Source organism: Rhopalosiphum maidis, chromosome 1 (genome assembly GCF_003676215.2).
Source record: "Rhopalosiphum maidis isolate BTI-1 chromosome 1, ASM367621v3, whole genome shotgun sequence".
Classification (NCBI taxonomy): domain Eukaryota; kingdom Metazoa; phylum Arthropoda; class Insecta; order Hemiptera; family Aphididae; genus Rhopalosiphum; species Rhopalosiphum maidis.
This window is the reverse complement of record NC_040877.1, coordinates 34,607,260-34,625,566: the sequence shown is the minus strand read 5'-3', so window position 1 is coordinate 34,625,566 and position 18,307 is coordinate 34,607,260. Positions and strand designations below refer to the sequence as shown.

General features: G+C 24.3%; 1 protein-coding gene across 2 annotated transcripts; it reads right to left on the bottom strand.

Moving 5' to 3' along the window:
- Positions 1-1,787: 1,787 nt before the first annotated feature.
- LOC113549598 (probable E3 ubiquitin-protein ligase RNF144A) lies at positions 1,788-18,307 on the bottom strand. Of its 2 annotated transcripts, XM_026950978.1 has the most exons (6): positions 17,632-17,840; positions 16,625-17,484; positions 6,333-6,495; positions 3,999-4,318; positions 3,668-3,920; positions 1,788-2,343 (listed from the first exon to the last, which is right to left on the bottom strand). In XM_026950978.1, exons 2-5 carry the CDS (start codon positions 17,327-17,329, stop codon positions 3,672-3,674), a joined length of 1,437 nt encoding a protein of 478 aa, XP_026806779.1. In that variant the 5' UTR covers positions 17,330-17,484; positions 17,632-17,840; the 3' UTR covers positions 1,788-2,343; positions 3,668-3,671. The 2 variants fall into 2 exon arrangements, with proteins under 2 accessions (XP_026806779.1, XP_026806780.1); XM_026950979.1 differs by lacking the exons at positions 1,788-2,343; positions 17,632-17,840 and adding an exon at positions 18,097-18,307 and having other exon boundaries at positions 3,429-3,920.

Here is an 18,307-nt window from a genome sequence, read left to right as displayed (position 1 = left end):
GTATTATGACTTTTAAGAGGACGCATGAAGTGTTGTCTCCGTTTTCCACGTCATGTAAAACATAGCAAAACTGTTTTTAACGGGATAGAACCACTCAGGCTGTAGTGATAGTACAGTTAAGACTCCAAATTAATATGCAATGTAGTTGAGAACATTATCTGTGAAATATCGTTATTTTTTTTTATAACTTATTGGTACGAACAAAGTTCTTATTGTTTCAAAATAGTAACATTCGATCTTAAACATAACTAAATAATACAACATGAAATATAGAGCATAACAGTTTTAAAATTTTTTTTTTTAAAAAAAATAGGTACCTCCTACCTGTCTATACTGATTATTAGAGGTTAGCACTCACTAAATATGCTACATTCTACATTAACTGATTAACAAAAAATTTACTTTATAGATATGTATTTAATAAATTTCTTTGTGCAGACAATAAATTTACTATTTTATTGGAAAATTGCATGCAAACAGTTTATTTGCATATCAGTTCGTACCATAGCAGTAATTTCTGATTTCACTACGTGCCGCCTGTAGAGTCCTAGACACAAAAAAAAGCAATCTCACAGACCAGTGACATATTTACGAAAGAACGGTCCGGGTGATATATTATCACCCTTCACCACCTAAAGCCTAAAGCCTTTTAGATTTTGAGCGATGAATGTGTTGATTTTAAAGTGTTTTTTTTTTTAAACTTTGAGCTCTGAAATATTGATAAGACATATGAAACTTTTTTAAAATTTATGTTCATAATAATTTGTTTTTTAAATCAAAAGGTTGTTATTTTTAATTTAAAAAAAAAAATTAAGTAAAAATTATTTAATAGTATAAAGTGTATTTAGTTTTTAATATTAATACTTAACACTTAAACACAAAAAATTAGTATCAGATTGTGTTTGTTGTACTTACCTATAGTAAATAATAAATCCTAAGGATAAATAAACAAACCAATGTTATGTTTAAAAAAACAAAGTCTAATGACCTATACACTTACAATACATTTTGCTTATTACTCATTGTCTCATTACTCTTTCAGAAGAAAATTGTAATTAAATCTGCCACAAATTACAATTGATAAGTAAATGGAACAAAATTTACCATTGACCCTGATCCTATACCTATATTGATCTGATCGAATTACAGACTAAAGTTTACCTCATTTAAGTGTTGTTAAAAATGAAAAATACAAAATTGGAATCACTTGGATTTCAATGACAAATGTTATAAGTTTAAATAAAAATCACTGCATAGTAATATCCTCTACTCATGTGGTACTCTTAAAAATCCTGTGAAGTTGTAATAACAGTGCTAGTTATATTATTGTTATCAAAACTAAAAGCTTTTGGAAAATATTTATGTACCGCAGTGTTAAAAACTCTACATAATTAAATAGACTCAATATTGTATCAAATAAATATGCACATATAGGAATATTAGGTAATGATTAATGAAATTACCTATATAGGTAATACATAGATATAAAGCATTTGTAAAATAGCTTATACAAAAACAAAAATGATAATATTTATGATTTCCAAACTAGTAAAAAGGAATATAAGTAAATCATACATTATAATAAGGATGATAAAACCATCTGCCCATATCCTACTAATTGTAAATAGAAATATAGACATAATTATAAGTAAAATAAGAAGTTGTAAGTATAACATTCAGCACTGTTAGTTTACCTAGGCGATTTGTATAAATAGTAACAATATATACATTTGTTCTACAATTCATATTTTTGCGGTATAAGTTATTATTTTATAACAATTTTTAAATTAAGTCTAAAAAAATTAACATATATTTTTTAAACAAATATGATATAATATTAATTACATTCTTTTACAAGCACAATATTTTAATAATGCAAATTTAAAGACAGCACTCTTTGTGATCACACAGTTGACCGGTATGTGTTTCAATAAAATATATTTATTTATACATAAATATACTTTTTTAAATATTATCACAGCGTTAAAACGGAAACAAATTAATCTAAATAATATACATAATTATGTATATAATAACATTAACTAATCACATATATTATAATTAGATCTAACAATTCTATAGAATGTAACATACATATTTTACATACATACAAAAATTAAATTAACTACAATGATCCAATAATTTGGGTAATATTGTTTATTATATTACATTAGAGATCAATATAAAAAACAATTTAATTGGTCGAAACTCATAAGTTAAATTGAAAAAGTAATTAAGATATAGGACGACATTGTAAAAACTAAATATTATATACGAGTACAATACAATTTTAAATATTTCTGATCACTGGCATTAACAATGGAATGAAATTTAAGTTTTCTTCTAGAAAAAAAAAACATAAACTTATGATTTATTAATATTAATTCACTCAATTAATTAAGATAACAATGATAGTAATTTTTTTTTATAAATATAAATATATATATATATAATAGTAATCAATTGTTGTCAACAAAATAATATTTTAAGCTACTAGATAATAGAATATTTCAATTTATTTTTTCGATAATCATTTAAGTATAGATTTTAAGGTATTCAATAAGAAATATTAATTATTGATCATAATACAAAAAAAAAATTAAATTTCGACCAAAAACTGAATAAATGCAAACAAATAATATTTTGACAAATGTTTTGTTTGTTTTTTTAAAATTGTCCAATTTTTTCATAAATGTTTTAAATATTTATTTATATAATTTACATTTGTATATATTAGCTATAATTAAAAAAACAATATCTTGCAATAATTATGTTTATTAATTTTGTATTGTCTTCATCACTAGTTAATAACTATTATCATATTTAAGAAATATCTAAATTTTTAACAACATAATTTTTTTAATAACAAATTATAGTGGTTTCTATTACTTTATTTAAACATGTTTTCAATAAAGCTAATATTAATGATTTATAAATGTGATTTTACTAAATAAGATATTAATTTATAAAAATCAATTATAAATTAATAAAATGTCTAATCCACTTTATTAAGTATCAACTATCTATAAAATAATGTTCAAAACAAGTAATTAAAAATATCAATTTTTATTTTCTCATTAAATTAAAATACAACCTACAATTCGCTATTTGAAATTTATAAACTAAATAATTGAAATTATTTTAGATAGTTTTCATTGATCATAATATATTATAAAATGTTAAATACTATACTTAAGAATACACAAATTGTGCCAATTGGAAATAGGAAAGTAAAGATATATTAAAATTTTTATAAGAGAAATTAAATATTTTTTTTTATCACTGTCAATCAATATGAATGTAAAATTTTAAGGTTAATAATATATGTATATATAATTGAATTGTATTATTTTTATATTTATAAATCATGTATAGATATTTAACTTTTAGGTTTTAAACACAATTAAGCAAGTGAAAAGACATATAAAAATACTTCATATTTTTTAATAATATATTATTATTTATTAGTCATACTAGTAAGGTGAATTTGTCTGTGTTATAAAATAGATATTAAAGATATTAATACAATTAATACATTACACTGTAAATAAACTTGATGACTAGGTGGCATATTGTTAATGAACAATTATTGCATGATTATTGATTAATCAATCCATAACATTTAATACAAAAACAAAATTCATTTATTTGATGATGTATACTTAACTGGATCAATTTGGTTCATCCATTATATCATCATCAGGGTCATCTAATTTTGATCCACTAGTGCATACTCGACATTTACAACAAACTATACACGGAGCAGCTAGTAATAACAAAGGACTAGCAACAAGTAGCAGTATACCGAAGCCCGCAAATATACCTATCACTTGGGTACGATGCCATATCACGGAAGCTCTTGAATGACCCAATTTATTTTTACATGGGCCTTTGTCATAATGTCTTAAAAGGAAATCATCCTGAAATATAAAAGTGTAAAAAATGAATTGTTGAAAAAACAAATGTTAATATGCATAATATAATATTATTAAACTTACATCTAAAGAAGCAAGACAATACCAACAAAAGACATGTTTACATCTTTTACATAACATTTGAGCACAGCCTTCATCCTTTTCAATGGGTACACTACACATGGGACAGCATTTAATTAAATCTGAATCGAATGTTGGCATGTCATGTGTAGTTGGAGGAGGACATGGTTTTCCAGGATGCCATGTTGCTCGACATCCAGAACAAAATTCGGTTTGACAGGTAGGACATATTACACTATGTGGTCGTGAACGATCACCTACATTGCAAACAGTTTCACATCCTGGTTTTGGACACCACATTCGACTTTTATCCAATTCCACTTCTGTCAATAACAAAAAAATAATAATAATTAAAATTAAAAATAGGATTTTGATAAAATAAAAATAAAACATTTAAATTATTTAATTATCAAATTACTGATAAAAATACTATTTTTAAATAGACCCATTTTATTATCACATATAAACAAGGAATAATATTTAAACAAAATTGAAATTTTATTTTATTCAAATAAATATAATTATGAAATTAAAAAAGTTATAATAAATGTAACTTATTAGTCATTAATTCATTACTAAAGTAATGATTTTCAGAAATTTTAATTAAAATAAAGTTATAAACATTTTTACCTAATAAAATAAGAATTAAATAGGAATATTATTTTATTTTATTTTGTAATAAATAAATAAATAAATATTTATGTAAATAAAGGATAAGCATATACTGCGATTAAAAAATTATCACAATATTATTCAATTCATAGAGTAAACATAGGGCCTATTTATAATCAATAAAGCTTACTTTGGAAACTTTATTCCTTTGTTTATTAGTTTTTAAATGTATATTGTTATAAAGTATAAATAATTATAAGCCTTTATTTATTCAGCACAAAAAACAATAGTATGTATCATTTATATTAAAAAAAATGTGTATACAGTAGAATCCGCTTATTTGGGACACCGTATAAAGGGGATAACCGCTTAATAGGGATAGATTGGCATAGTCCAGAACGAATGTATCGGTTTATTAGTTATTTGGTTAATCGGGACAGTCGGATAATGGGAACAAATAGATCACCGCCCAATGTGTCCCTATTAAGCAAATTCTACTGTATAGTATTTCCCATCTTACATGTACTACAAACCACTAAATATGTCAAACCAATTATCTTAGTTTGAAATACACTTCACATTATATAAATACTATACTATCTTAGTATTATAATAAAAGGTTTTAAATAAAAAGATTTTTATCTGAGGTTTAAAGTAAAAAAATAAAGAGACCAAGTATGATTTTAAATTAAAAAAATAAAATTGGATAGTGATCAATCTGATTGGATTCAAATGAACTGATCACTTGCTGACATTATTCAAATGTAACAACTAATAAATAATAATACTATATTAAAAATAATTTCTTATATTATTATTCTTAAATTTTTATGAAAAATCTATCAACCAAGTAATTACGTCCAAGGTCTGTAAAATATTATCACAATATAAACCAAACAAAAAGTAATTAATTATAGTATTTCCACCTGATCGATTATTAAAATTATGACTATATTATCTAAATTCACTATTTAAATTTGTTTAGTTGTTTGCTAATGTAATCTAGTACATAAAAAAATAACATAGAATCGGTATTCGATTCTATGTTACTTGATTATATACCATTGATTTTATAATATACTAAATTATAATGATTATACATAACATTGATATTATTTTTTTTTCAAGAATTTTTAAAATTTAAAATAATGTAACATAAAAGTAATTCTAAATATAAAAATATAACTGATTCAAAATTACTATTTACTACCTATACCAGTGGTGCCCAACCCGCGGCCCGCGAAGGTATTCTATGTGGCCCGTCACAAATTAATAAATCAGTTTTTTTTTCATTTGTTGATATACTGATCATTGTACTTTTATATTTGGTGGCCCTCTCGGAGATGATTGTTTACCAAAGTGGCATGCCGAACAAAAAAGGTTGGGCATCATAGACCTATACTTTATACTGCTAATTTCAATGTTAAGTTTAAAATAATCTAAAACATTACGTAAAAAATAAAATTATATAAATGTTATAACAATCATATACCTACACCTATCAATACCTATCTATGTATACTTTTTTTAAGTACAATTTTATAATTAACTGCCCAAAATAGGTAAAAACTTAGTTTTTAGTAGTTAAAGTAGTTAAGTTAGTAATTATTATGAACTGTGATTGCCCAAAATTATCTACTTATAATATTTAGAACTGTTTTCATTTAATTCAAAATATTGTTTAATATTCTTATATTTTATAAATTTGATATGTTTTTGATTTACCCTTATTAAGTCTGTATCTTTGATGTTTTTCAATTTCATCAATGCTGACCAATGCTTCTATTTCTTCTAACTGGATTATGCCTTGTTTTGGACATTGAGCATCTGGACAAGATATATTGTATGCACCTTGGTTGATTTCAAAATCTACATATGCTTTCACACACTATAAACAAACAGATTGAATAGTTAATAATTGTTATTTTTTATTTTTTATGTATTCTATAAAAGCTAGAATATTAGCTATATTATAAAAAGCTTATAAAAGCTTTTTAAATTAAGTTATTAAATTACAATAATACTTTTTTTTAAATTTTTGTAATTATTTTTGTAACAATTAAGTTTGATCTCTGGATAATAAATAGTTTAATTAAATTCAAGGTTAAAGAAATATAACACTGAAACCTGTTTTATATTCCTAATAAAAATATGGAAATTACAATCAACATAACTGAGCTAAATTTACATTATACACAAAGAAATATTTTTGTTAATAAAATACTGTCAAGTAAACTAAATAAACAAATATAATAATAAACAAGTGTAGTATAACGTGTAGTGATTATTTTAAATATTTAGTGTTAAGCTAATTTATAATCTTAATTCTAAGTTAATACTATTTATTCGTAATTTAACTCTCTTAAGAGTACTTTGCGTATCACTTAATTAAAATCATTTTACCAATAGTTATGAACTATACCTATCCACGATATCATACTCTATCCCTAGCGCAAAATATGTTCAACCGATAACGTAAAAAACGGACTTTAAGGGTTTTCGAGTATAATAAATGAATAATAATAATAATAAATATTAGGTATTCCTAATATTATATATATGTAAAGAACGCGGTAACGTGGCGGATGTAGCTAGATCTGGTTGTCACAAATAATTAATAATTGGACACTTAAACTCAGCTTTTAACTTAACATTTCTTGCATTATAAAAACCAACCAGACGTGTATTAGAATGCTGTTTCCAATACACCACAGTCGAATGTTTAATTTTCACCGGAGATAATTGATAAACTAGAGTGTATAACTGTAATAGTACCGGTAAAGCGCATATTTCGTTCATAAAATAATTGGCTGAAAGCACATAGTATGATAACCAAAGTTATTTTAATAGTTTTATCATATTCGTTAGCAGCACTTTTCTATTTTTAATTAAATAATACACACTATTAACATAATTATGCCCAAAAATGAAACATTCAATTTTACAAATAGTTAGGTAGTAGATTCAATCACTCTGAGCAACGCAATCCTTGAGCCATTATGAGTACCTACTACCTACATAAAATACTAGTCCGAATAAAGTTTGAAAATCGTTTACATGACACATCGACACATAATGTATTTTTTAATATTTTCTCAGTTCTAACAGACTTTGGTTGGATTAAAAATGTCTAATTAGAATTAAATAGCTAATTTAGCTATTACTTATTCATTTATAAAAATACTTTGGTATTTTATTTTCAAAAATTGTAAAAAAAAAACTGTACATTCGGGGTATTTTTAAACAGTTCACGAAAAACTTGATACATATCAAATATTGTCTTGGGCAATATTCTTTTTTTTATTTAATACATATTACATGATATACTTCATAATATCAGATATAAGTACACATTTAATTACGATACTAATGTATGAAATAAAATGCCCCGATAATCGATATAGAGGATCTTACGATCTATTGTAGCCTCGTATAAATTTAAATGATACGCATAGATTTAAAATGAAATACCTACAGATAAACAGGTTAGGATATTAATGACATTACATTTGATTTCAAAGGAACATGTTAAATAATGACTTCATTATTTTTGTTCATTAGATTTATGTTATTATATCATATAATTCAGAAAACCATTCTAAACAAAACTCGGTCTATTACAGTGAATCCCACTTTATTGATAATCGGTTGTGTAAATGGTATTAAATTGTGCTCTAGGAACTATACTTGTACTAGTTGTACTAACCAAGAATTGTGTAAAATTGAATATGTTCAAGTAAAATTGAAATTAAATAAAAAAAATAGTGAATGTTTTGTTACTCAAGACATGACAAAATTATAGACTTATTGTACTCTCTCGTTAACATATTACTTATAAGTTGTATCTTTATAGTATACATATAGTAATAAGCAAGGAACACAAAGAGATAACAAATTCAATAGGACGTCACGGAGGTATCTAAAACCAAATCATAAAACGCTATTGAACACAACACTAAATTTTCAATATTGGCACCAAGGAAAACAAAATATTACAATACAATAAACTATAAATACAGCTAATATAATACGTATATTTACAAAACATTTTACAACCGAACAAAACATTTAAGTACCTAGGTACTGTTAAACCAAAAAAAAATCTGTGAAAAGCATTTACAATATGCGGTATAGCATTATTAATTATTATTATATCATATTATTTTTATTTTTCATACATATTTTTAAGTCAATAGCAATTTAAACAAATTTAATTATGTTTAATTAACATATGAATTAATAATTTATCCTTAGACACTGAAAATATTTTGGTATTATTAATAAAGCATTATTATATTATTAATAAAGTCGTATAAATAAATTTATAAAGTACTTTGGTATCAAAAAGTTATAGAACGGCTATTGTGTGATGTTTATACATTTTTTAAAGATTTCTAAAAGAAGTAAATCAAGCTGTACTCTTCAGAATAGTTTTTCAAATGCGTTAAGGTTATCTAAAGCTTTCAAAATTGAAATATTAACAGGGTATTATACCCTGTGTAAACGAAACGTATGATGACAAACAATTGTCAATAGGTCTTATTCCGATTTATTTAGTCTTATCATTGTTAATTATTGCATATTATTTAAATTTAACTATTTATTTCTTGTTGGCCTCTAACATAAGTCGATTTATTATATATAAATACATAATATACATAGATATTTTTATTAATCACGTTTACTTTTAGTCGCTACAAATTATGTATTTTAATTATTAATATAGTGATGCTTAATATATTATAACCTTTATCGTAGGTAGTTCTCTTTTATAGGTGTGTACAATCAACATTTCAATTAAATCACTATTAAATTTATTTAATTGAACAAAAAATGGTTCAACCGGTAAATTCCACTTTAAAAGTTTTCAATAATTTATCGTAATTCTTTTAACAGTCCTTGAGAATTTAAATAGTACTTTTTCAAAAATATTAACTGGTCCAAAACTCAATTTTTGTAGAAAACTATGACAGTTAGCAACTAAGAATAACTCAGTCTACTCAAAATAATCATTAGCAAAAATATATTATAAATGCCGCAGTCTACTGAGAATCTTAACTAGATATGAACATTAATTGTATAACATTAATTTTAATTATTTTCGATCAAATTATTATTTACTACCACAAACGATAAATAAAACAAATATATATTAACTTTTGACAAATATTATAGAAATGGGTATATATTTATATTTATATACTTATAATGTATAAGCATCTATTACGAAAAACATTAGAGGATGTGTTTGTATTCAGATTGAAATCAAGGAAACTACCATACTTGGATATCTATATTAAAAGAAAAAAATATGAAAACAGGATTTAATAGTTTATAGAATGGCGTAATGAATGGATCAACTGTTCTATAGTAAACAAAAATCTAGTAGTGGACATCAACAAAGTAGTTGAAGAAACGAAACAGAGCCTAGGCAAGAGTAGTCTGTATTAAATCAACTTCAGCTCGTCCATGGTCATTAAGGATACATATGATGTACAAAGATAGTCCAACGTGTGACTATGGAAACGAAGGACAAATCATAAATAGTAATAAAATGAAATGCTAGGCGACGGAAATGAGTAGATTATTCATGTAATAACAAAAAAGATAATGGATAGATCAAGAGTTTAAAAATGTGCTTTCAAAGTTGTAATTTAATAACTCATTTGTAATATTACTTTACCATTATTACTAATTATTGATACATACAATATATATATATAAGTATGTAAATCTGTTGTTAATATTGCATCGGTCATAATTTGTCTATTTATCTTAGAATTTTTAATTGTTGAACTTGAAAATTTGACAATTTTTATAATTCATAGCAAAGTATAATAAAGTATACATATATTGAATATAATATATAAAATTAAAAAATAATTTGACTTATTCAATTAAATTTTAAATAACGGTTATTATATTAATATATAGGTGTACAATAAACATAATATTATACGATAAAAATCTATGGGTTATTCGTGGTTCTGAGTCACTCGTAGGAGGTACACATTAGTAGTAGTTTAATCGTGTGTATCTCGTAATATATACATTTATAACATTAAATATCTACTTGGTATTTGAAAATTGTATATTACGAATTACGATAGTCATATTTTAAAGTTTAAAATTAGTAAACAACTAGCGGTTTTGAGTACTGCTAATATCTTATAGTTAGATATATTGTTAAATATACTGATGGGGAAATAATATACGATAATTATATGTAAGGTAAACAGGCAATGTATAAATAATGGTATACAACCCAAAAATTGAACGATGCACACCTGTTTTATAAAATAAGTCAAAATGAACAATGGTGATACGCGAATGATTTATAGTCTAATAATCTAATTATTAACATGATTGATTTATTTCATTATTTATACGACTGCAATAATTATAGTTGATTTATTTTTAAGCTATACGAATAAATAAAATAATAAAGAACAGGTAAAAGTAAAATTACTATATTTAGAAAACCCTTGCAATGAAAAATTTAAACTAAGTGGCTCTGTAATAATGTTTTAACATTATATAATTTGTAAAATATTGTGAAATTTAGCTAAAACATTTTATTAAATGACAAACATTATGTATTTGTGTTACTAAGTCTTCCAAGTAGGTGAAAACTATAAATTTATTGTAAGTTCAATATCTATATCTACTTTCTATGTTAATTTATTACAAAAGTTCACAAACCAAAATTCAAAAATGTGGTTCTTGCCGACTTCAACAATAACAAATTAGTCTATTTCATATAAACTTTTAAACTATTCACAATTCTGAATCAATGATGCTCAAAAATTAAATTTGTTTAAATTATTATATGCATACATTTATAAGGGTATAATATAATATATACTATTAAATAATGCACGTTTATGCAATGTTCAAATAAATTGATGATCATGAATATATTATAGTTATAACAAAAATAATAAAAACCTATTTCGTTTATAAATAGTATGCTGTATATTTCCCAAATTTGCATTACCCATTTCTGTAGTCCCTTTAAAAACTAATTAAAAATTAAAGAACAATGTTTACAAAATTCCAACTAGACACAACACCTAGTTGAAGCTTTTGAAGCTCACGCTTACTAAAAAAAAATAATAACAAAACAAATTATTGTAAAATCAATATATATTAATCACTTTATATTTAAAACATAAAAAAGGGTATTAAAGTATGGTTTTAAATTTTTTTTATATAAAGATATAAACACATTTAAACAATTTAAATACATTTTCGAAATCTATCAAGATTTTTTTATTTTAACTTTATTGTATTATAACCTAACTATAAGCAGCAATTAAGTTTTAAATTTGTGAGCTGCATTTGTTTTGTGCAAACTCGTAGGGATTATTCCATGCCCATTTTTTAAAAATTGTATTCTAAAAGAACCAAGCATGTTTTTAAGATATAATTTATTAAACGATTAATGTAATAAAATAATTCTAGTCTATATACTAATATTATTATAATATATCATAATCTACGTACAGTTGCCGATTTGAAATGAAATACTTCATTATCACTATAATTTATGTATTCAGAATCTTAGCGATAATTTATATTTTGTAAACAACCAATATAGTAACATAAATAAAAAAATGCACTAACATTATTTATACACATGATTAGGTAATAATTAGACATGAATTTAATGGATTAAAATATCAAAAAAATAAGTATTTATAGAATACACTATAAAGCGTGAAATACTAAACTATTGTAAATGAAAAATATTAATTTAGTAAAACGTACACTACGAGTTCAAAAAAAAAAATTATGTTACAAAAATGAAATATCTAAATAAATAAATATAATTATTAGAAAAAATATCAAAAATTGCCTTACAATTCCAAAAAAATACTTAATAAATAAAAAATGTTTAAAATCCCTTGAATTGTATCCCTCTGTTAAAGCTATATTTTATAATAAGCTAAAATAAATAAATGCAATTTTCTACAAATTTACAACTCTATAGTAATAAAATAATATACCTATCCATAATATTTTCATCAAGACATCATGCGTGTTATTTACTTTATTTTTATTGAAGGTATTCTTTGTCTAAAAACAAATCCGAATGATATAAAGTGGACTCAAGAACATGAGTTTATGATATTATTTGCAATGTACAAAATAAATTAAGACGCACTAAATGTAGGTGTTAGTTTCCTCTTATAAGTATATTATCTGACTTTATATTGGAGTAATTACTATACAGTATACTTCATTAAAATGGGACATATTTAATGAATCACCTTATATTATATTAGTTTTAATCGTATCACAGTTAATTCCACGATGATAAACTAACAAATTCAAATTACTAATAAACGAAAAAAAATACAATAAATAGTATCTATACAACGATTTTATAAAAAAAAAATATTGTAAAATATAAATTACGAAAAACGTCATTAAACCTTATTAATAATTAATCCTTGTTGTAAGAAATATAAAATTATATAAATGCTCAAAAAATACTTTTGTCTACCTATCTAACGAGTTACACTTCAAAATATTGTTTACAAAAACTCGTTTGCGAGACCCACACTTAATAATTAGTTTAAGGCACACTATGATGAATCATAAAAAATGATTTAAGTAACTTAAAATTTAACTAACACGCTATGTCGCATGCGGCACACCAATGTCCAGTAATAGTAAAGGCCAATAGTTTTCTATCATTTCACCGTCACACTGCTTTGGTGTGCCTTCCGCCTAGCTGAATCATTATTCTATTGTTCTATATAACACGATAGGCAGGTATACTTATTACATATTATACAATATAAGAATATATTTCATGTTGAAGTACCTACCTAAATAAATAGCAATTAGTAATTAACTTTACGTCTTTATATTCTAGTAATAGCCAATAAGTACGTTCCATATTATATTGTTTTAAAATTTAATATGGTATTAACTATATAGAAAATAAATTTTAATATTCTATACTTGTTTTAAAATAATAGTGATGTCTTTAATAATTTAAGTTAAATATTAATAGTCCAAAATCGTTAAATACGCATTAATTATAATTATAAATTATAACGTATATCTTTGGATAAAAATGAATGTACTTATTAAATTTTTAATCTGGAAATGAGAGTATAAAAATACAATAGTCTAAATTCACAAGTATAAATACTTAAGTTAAGACTGGTTTTACAGAAAAATTGACTATAAATTACACTATGAATATTTTTATTAACAGTATTAAATTAATACAATATTATTATACTATATCAATACTAAATAACGTCATACATATAAAGTTACATTAATGGAGATCCCATAAATTGCCTCCTCAATATTTGAAGTGTTTGTCAAGATTTAATTATACAGAGTACTTAGTTCACAAAAAATGCTCATTTATTTATTCGTAAATATCCGAAAAATTTAGAAGCATTAGATAAACTACATTAATATATTTTAATATATTAAGCAAAGGCATGAAGCTGTCAAACTTCGGTTACAATTTTTTTTTTTTTTAATAAAGTTGGAACGATATTAATGTTTTTAAATTAACGGAACGGTATGAAATATTCATTTTACTATAGTATGATACTATTAAATATATTAGAATTATTTGGGGGAACTTTGGTAAGTAGATACACTAATATTTGGATTTTATATTACTGTCTGTAGGGCCTCGAGTTGGCTCAAGTACTTGGCTCCAATTAATTTTAATCAGGCCTAGGACCGGCATTCTAAAATTTCTTTGGCAAAGGCTCTTATTCTGAGTTTCAATACATAGATGGGTGATAGAAAGTAAAGTAATAAAGATAGCAGAATAAATCCATAAATTGTAATACAAGATCAAACACAAGAAAACCAGTAGGGGTCCCACCACTGCGGTAACGCATATCAAACTAGTAAATAGAAGTAGAAGTATTTATTTGTAATTGTAATTAATAATGATTTCATCGGAATTTTATTCGAAACCCTCGTACCTAAAAACATTTCGGATACTTATATAATATATATAGCAATAGTACAAACATATAAAGTTTATTTTATTATATTAAAATTCTAAAAATATAAAATTAGTAAAACTATTACAAAATGGCAAATTGAGTAAGCTAAGATATTCTTAAATTAAAATAATTATAGGTATATTTCAATATAATATAGGTTTCTAAAATGTATATTATTTATATATACTACCTTTCTAAAAAAATGAATGATAAATTTGTCATATCATACTGATAAGAACAAAAATGTTATGTTATTTTTAACGACTTTATTATCATAAATATAAAATAGATATTAGGTAATGATTATATCATAGTAATAATTGTTTTAAGTTTAATATAAATCACAATCATTTATATTTTTGGGGCCAGAATAATACAATAATGTTATCAAATTAATAATATTAAGCGGAAAAAACATGTTTGGTTTTTATTTAAAAAATAAAGATATTAAATCCTTATCAAATTTGGAAAATTAAGGTTATGTTAATTTTATTTAAATTAATATTTTAGTAACTTCTGTTATTATTTAATTAAGTATAAGTTTTTAAATAATTTGTTAATCTATAAAATGAGATAAATACTTTTTAGGAATGTAATAAAATGAATTGTAATTCTATAGTAAGTTAAAAATAACTGCAATGTTCCTTGATTAAGCTACAATAATCAAAATTATGTAGCATGATAGCATTAGATAACCAATTGTAATTTAAGTTTTCATAATTAAAGATAATTTGATCAGTATCATTATATTAAAATTTAAGCTTCTGAGTAAAATACTTTAGGTAATGTGACTTCAATAAAATATATGAAAAATAATCATTGTAAAGGTAATGAAAAATGTTAATAATGATAAAATGTATAATTATAAATAGTTGGAAATATATAATTATTATAACATTTTTTCAGGATAAATTTAGATACTAAATAAATAAATATTAAATTAAAAATATGTACCCACAACTAGTACAATAATTATATAAATTAGGTAGTATACATATTATGTTATTTATTAAATAATATATTATAACATAATTAAATTAAAATTTAACTAGCTGCTTGATGTAGCCAGAACATACCAAAACAAAAAATATAAGATTAGCTATATCTTAACTCTTAAGAGAATGCAATAAAATATTTTTTTAAATTAAACAACCTTTGTTCATAGAAACAAAAAAAAATAAACAATACAGTGTTGTATCAAGTTAGATCTTCTTCATTTTTTTATATCACACTAATTTAATTTAAATTCTGATTTTTGGAATATATAAATGTACTTAAAGTTTTAGATATACTTAAAGAGTAACCAGTGATGATGTGAATTTCAGTTTTTCAAACGATTACCTAGTTTTTTACTGTAAATTATACTGAAGATAATTTATTTTTTAATTTTGATGTAGCTATTTTAATATTTAAACGAGAGATTTTTCAATTATTAAAATGTTTGTACCAAGCCACCAAGGATAAAATTTTTAAAATGGTTTTACAAAAATATAAAACAGAAGCAATTTTGGATCTAGTGTATGTTATACTTTTACTATTTTAATAAATTTGTATTTTCACAGAATACAACTTATGTATTGCTAAAGTTTCACGTTTGAAAATATGGTCTAAAAGTATATTTTATGATTTGAAGAATCAATTTTGAATAATTGCCTTATTGAAGAATAAAAAAAAGAGTGAACATACAAATTATCAATTGACTAGGTATCTAAACACGGTGGCTAACCTAATCTAAAAATAGTGTATACAATTATTTCAATATTTGAAAAATTGATTAAATTGATATTAATACCTATTTCATTTCAAAAATGTGATGAACTTATAATTTATGAAATATATTCAAAATATGCAAGCACTTTAAATAAAATTCATAATAGGTAATATAAAATAATTAAGATTAATTCAATTTATCTAATAAAAAATAATTATTAGTAAAATAATTTTGTATTTTTAAAATTAAGAAATTTCACGGCTTGGAAAATGATTAGTATAATAGTATAATTAATATAAAAAGTAACTCACTTCAATACAATAGGAGCAGCCACATTGTTGAAGTGTCCAAGAATTTTTTACAGGAACTTCGTTTAAACATACTTTACAAAGTACAATAGGTTGATCTCTATGTGTTACAAAACTTGATGTTGATCCTAATGAATATCTAGATGAAGATGCAGCCAAAGACAAAACACTACTACATCTTGAACATACAGTAGTATCTCGTAATCGATTTATTGGTTTGATTCCCACAGGCCGATTTAGAACTACATTAGATAATGTTACCATAGTATTATATTTACGGATTGGTTCATCATTCCGTACACATTCTAAATGTGACCAACTTTCTGCTGAACTTGGTTGATTTAATGATGAGGATGAGGATGACTTGCCCCTGGCCAAAGTGACCAGGGACCGTAAACTGGGCATTAATAAATCTATTTTACTTTTGCTCCATTTTCGTAGTTTTCTGGCAGCATCTTCATCATCAATTGATGATTCATTATTCAGAAGCACTTCTTCTTCTCTTTCCCAACTACGTCTATTTTTTTTTGGTAAATCAACATCACTTTTAGACGGTTTCTCTTCCAAACCATTTTGGCCTGAGAGCACAGTGATACGGTGAGACTTAGGGCGCCGGAACGGATCACGTTCTAATATTATCTCGTGACCATCTTCATCGTCATCCCGCAACGAGTGAGTACGTTCATAAGTAACAGCGGTCTTCTTCATATCGCCGGTCGACGTGACCGCCAATCCGTCGACCGATCAGTTTGGGCTGATGGATGATTGTTTGTCATTTTCCGTGAACAATAAATTCAACTACATCTCTTAACACTTGGGTGAAAAATATTGTGTGCCTAATGTTGTTCAACTTTAACCATCATCTAGAAAACAACACAAAACACTAACTAAGTAGTAATTCAGGAAGTATTTAAATCGATTATTAATAAATTGTTACAATTAAATATAGTGACTGTCGTTTTAAATGTTTTAATCATTATTGTATTTTTTTTTTTGTTTTATTTCGTTACCTGATAGTGTTGAATTTCGTGACCCCCTTTACTTTGAAAACAAGTTTACTAACGTCTCAACCTATTATTTGGGTTACGACTTTAATAGTAGGTCATTTAGTCATTATTTTATGAACGATCGATAACGTGATATTGAAAATTCTTGTCCACAAAATACACAATAGAACTGGTGATAAATTTTTACAAAACGAGAACATTTTTATTGTTTTTATCAGATGAATACGACCAATCAGCCGATTTGACAGATGGCCACACAGACATGCACGCCAATATACGAAAATAAACCGGTGACAGGTTGACAAACATCGAGCGCGTTGTTTTTTAAAATATTATTATATATACTATTTACAAAATAATAACAATATAGGTACAATAATATTATAATATTACGATGTACCTGTTCACTAAACAGTATTGAATCTTACTAGCAAAAATAGTATTTACCATTATTTACTACCTACTCACCGATGTTATCGAAAGACACATATACGCTCTGTACAATTATTCCGAAGCGGCTGCCGTGAATGCATTTATTACATCCGCGCGAGCATGTTTTAATTTACTGGACGTCCTCAAATAATTATAATTACATTTTTTACCAAACTATACGAAAAGCGTTAATTTAATTCGTTGTAACGCTACTGTACATATACAACACGCTGGCCACACGCAAACT

Coding starts and splice junctions, on each gene's coding strand:
- LOC113549598 (XM_026950979.1), bottom strand. CDS start 17,329: ATGAAGAAGACCGCTGTTACTTATGAACGTACTCACTCGTTGCGGGAT. Junction 4,319..6,332: donor AAGATACAGACTTAATAAGG/GTAAATCAAAAA, acceptor TGTTATTGACAG/AAGTGGAATTGGATAAAAGT. Junction 3,921..3,998: donor ATTGTCTTGCTTCTTTAGAT/GTAAGTTTAATA, acceptor TTTATATTTCAG/GATGATTTCCTTTTAAGACA.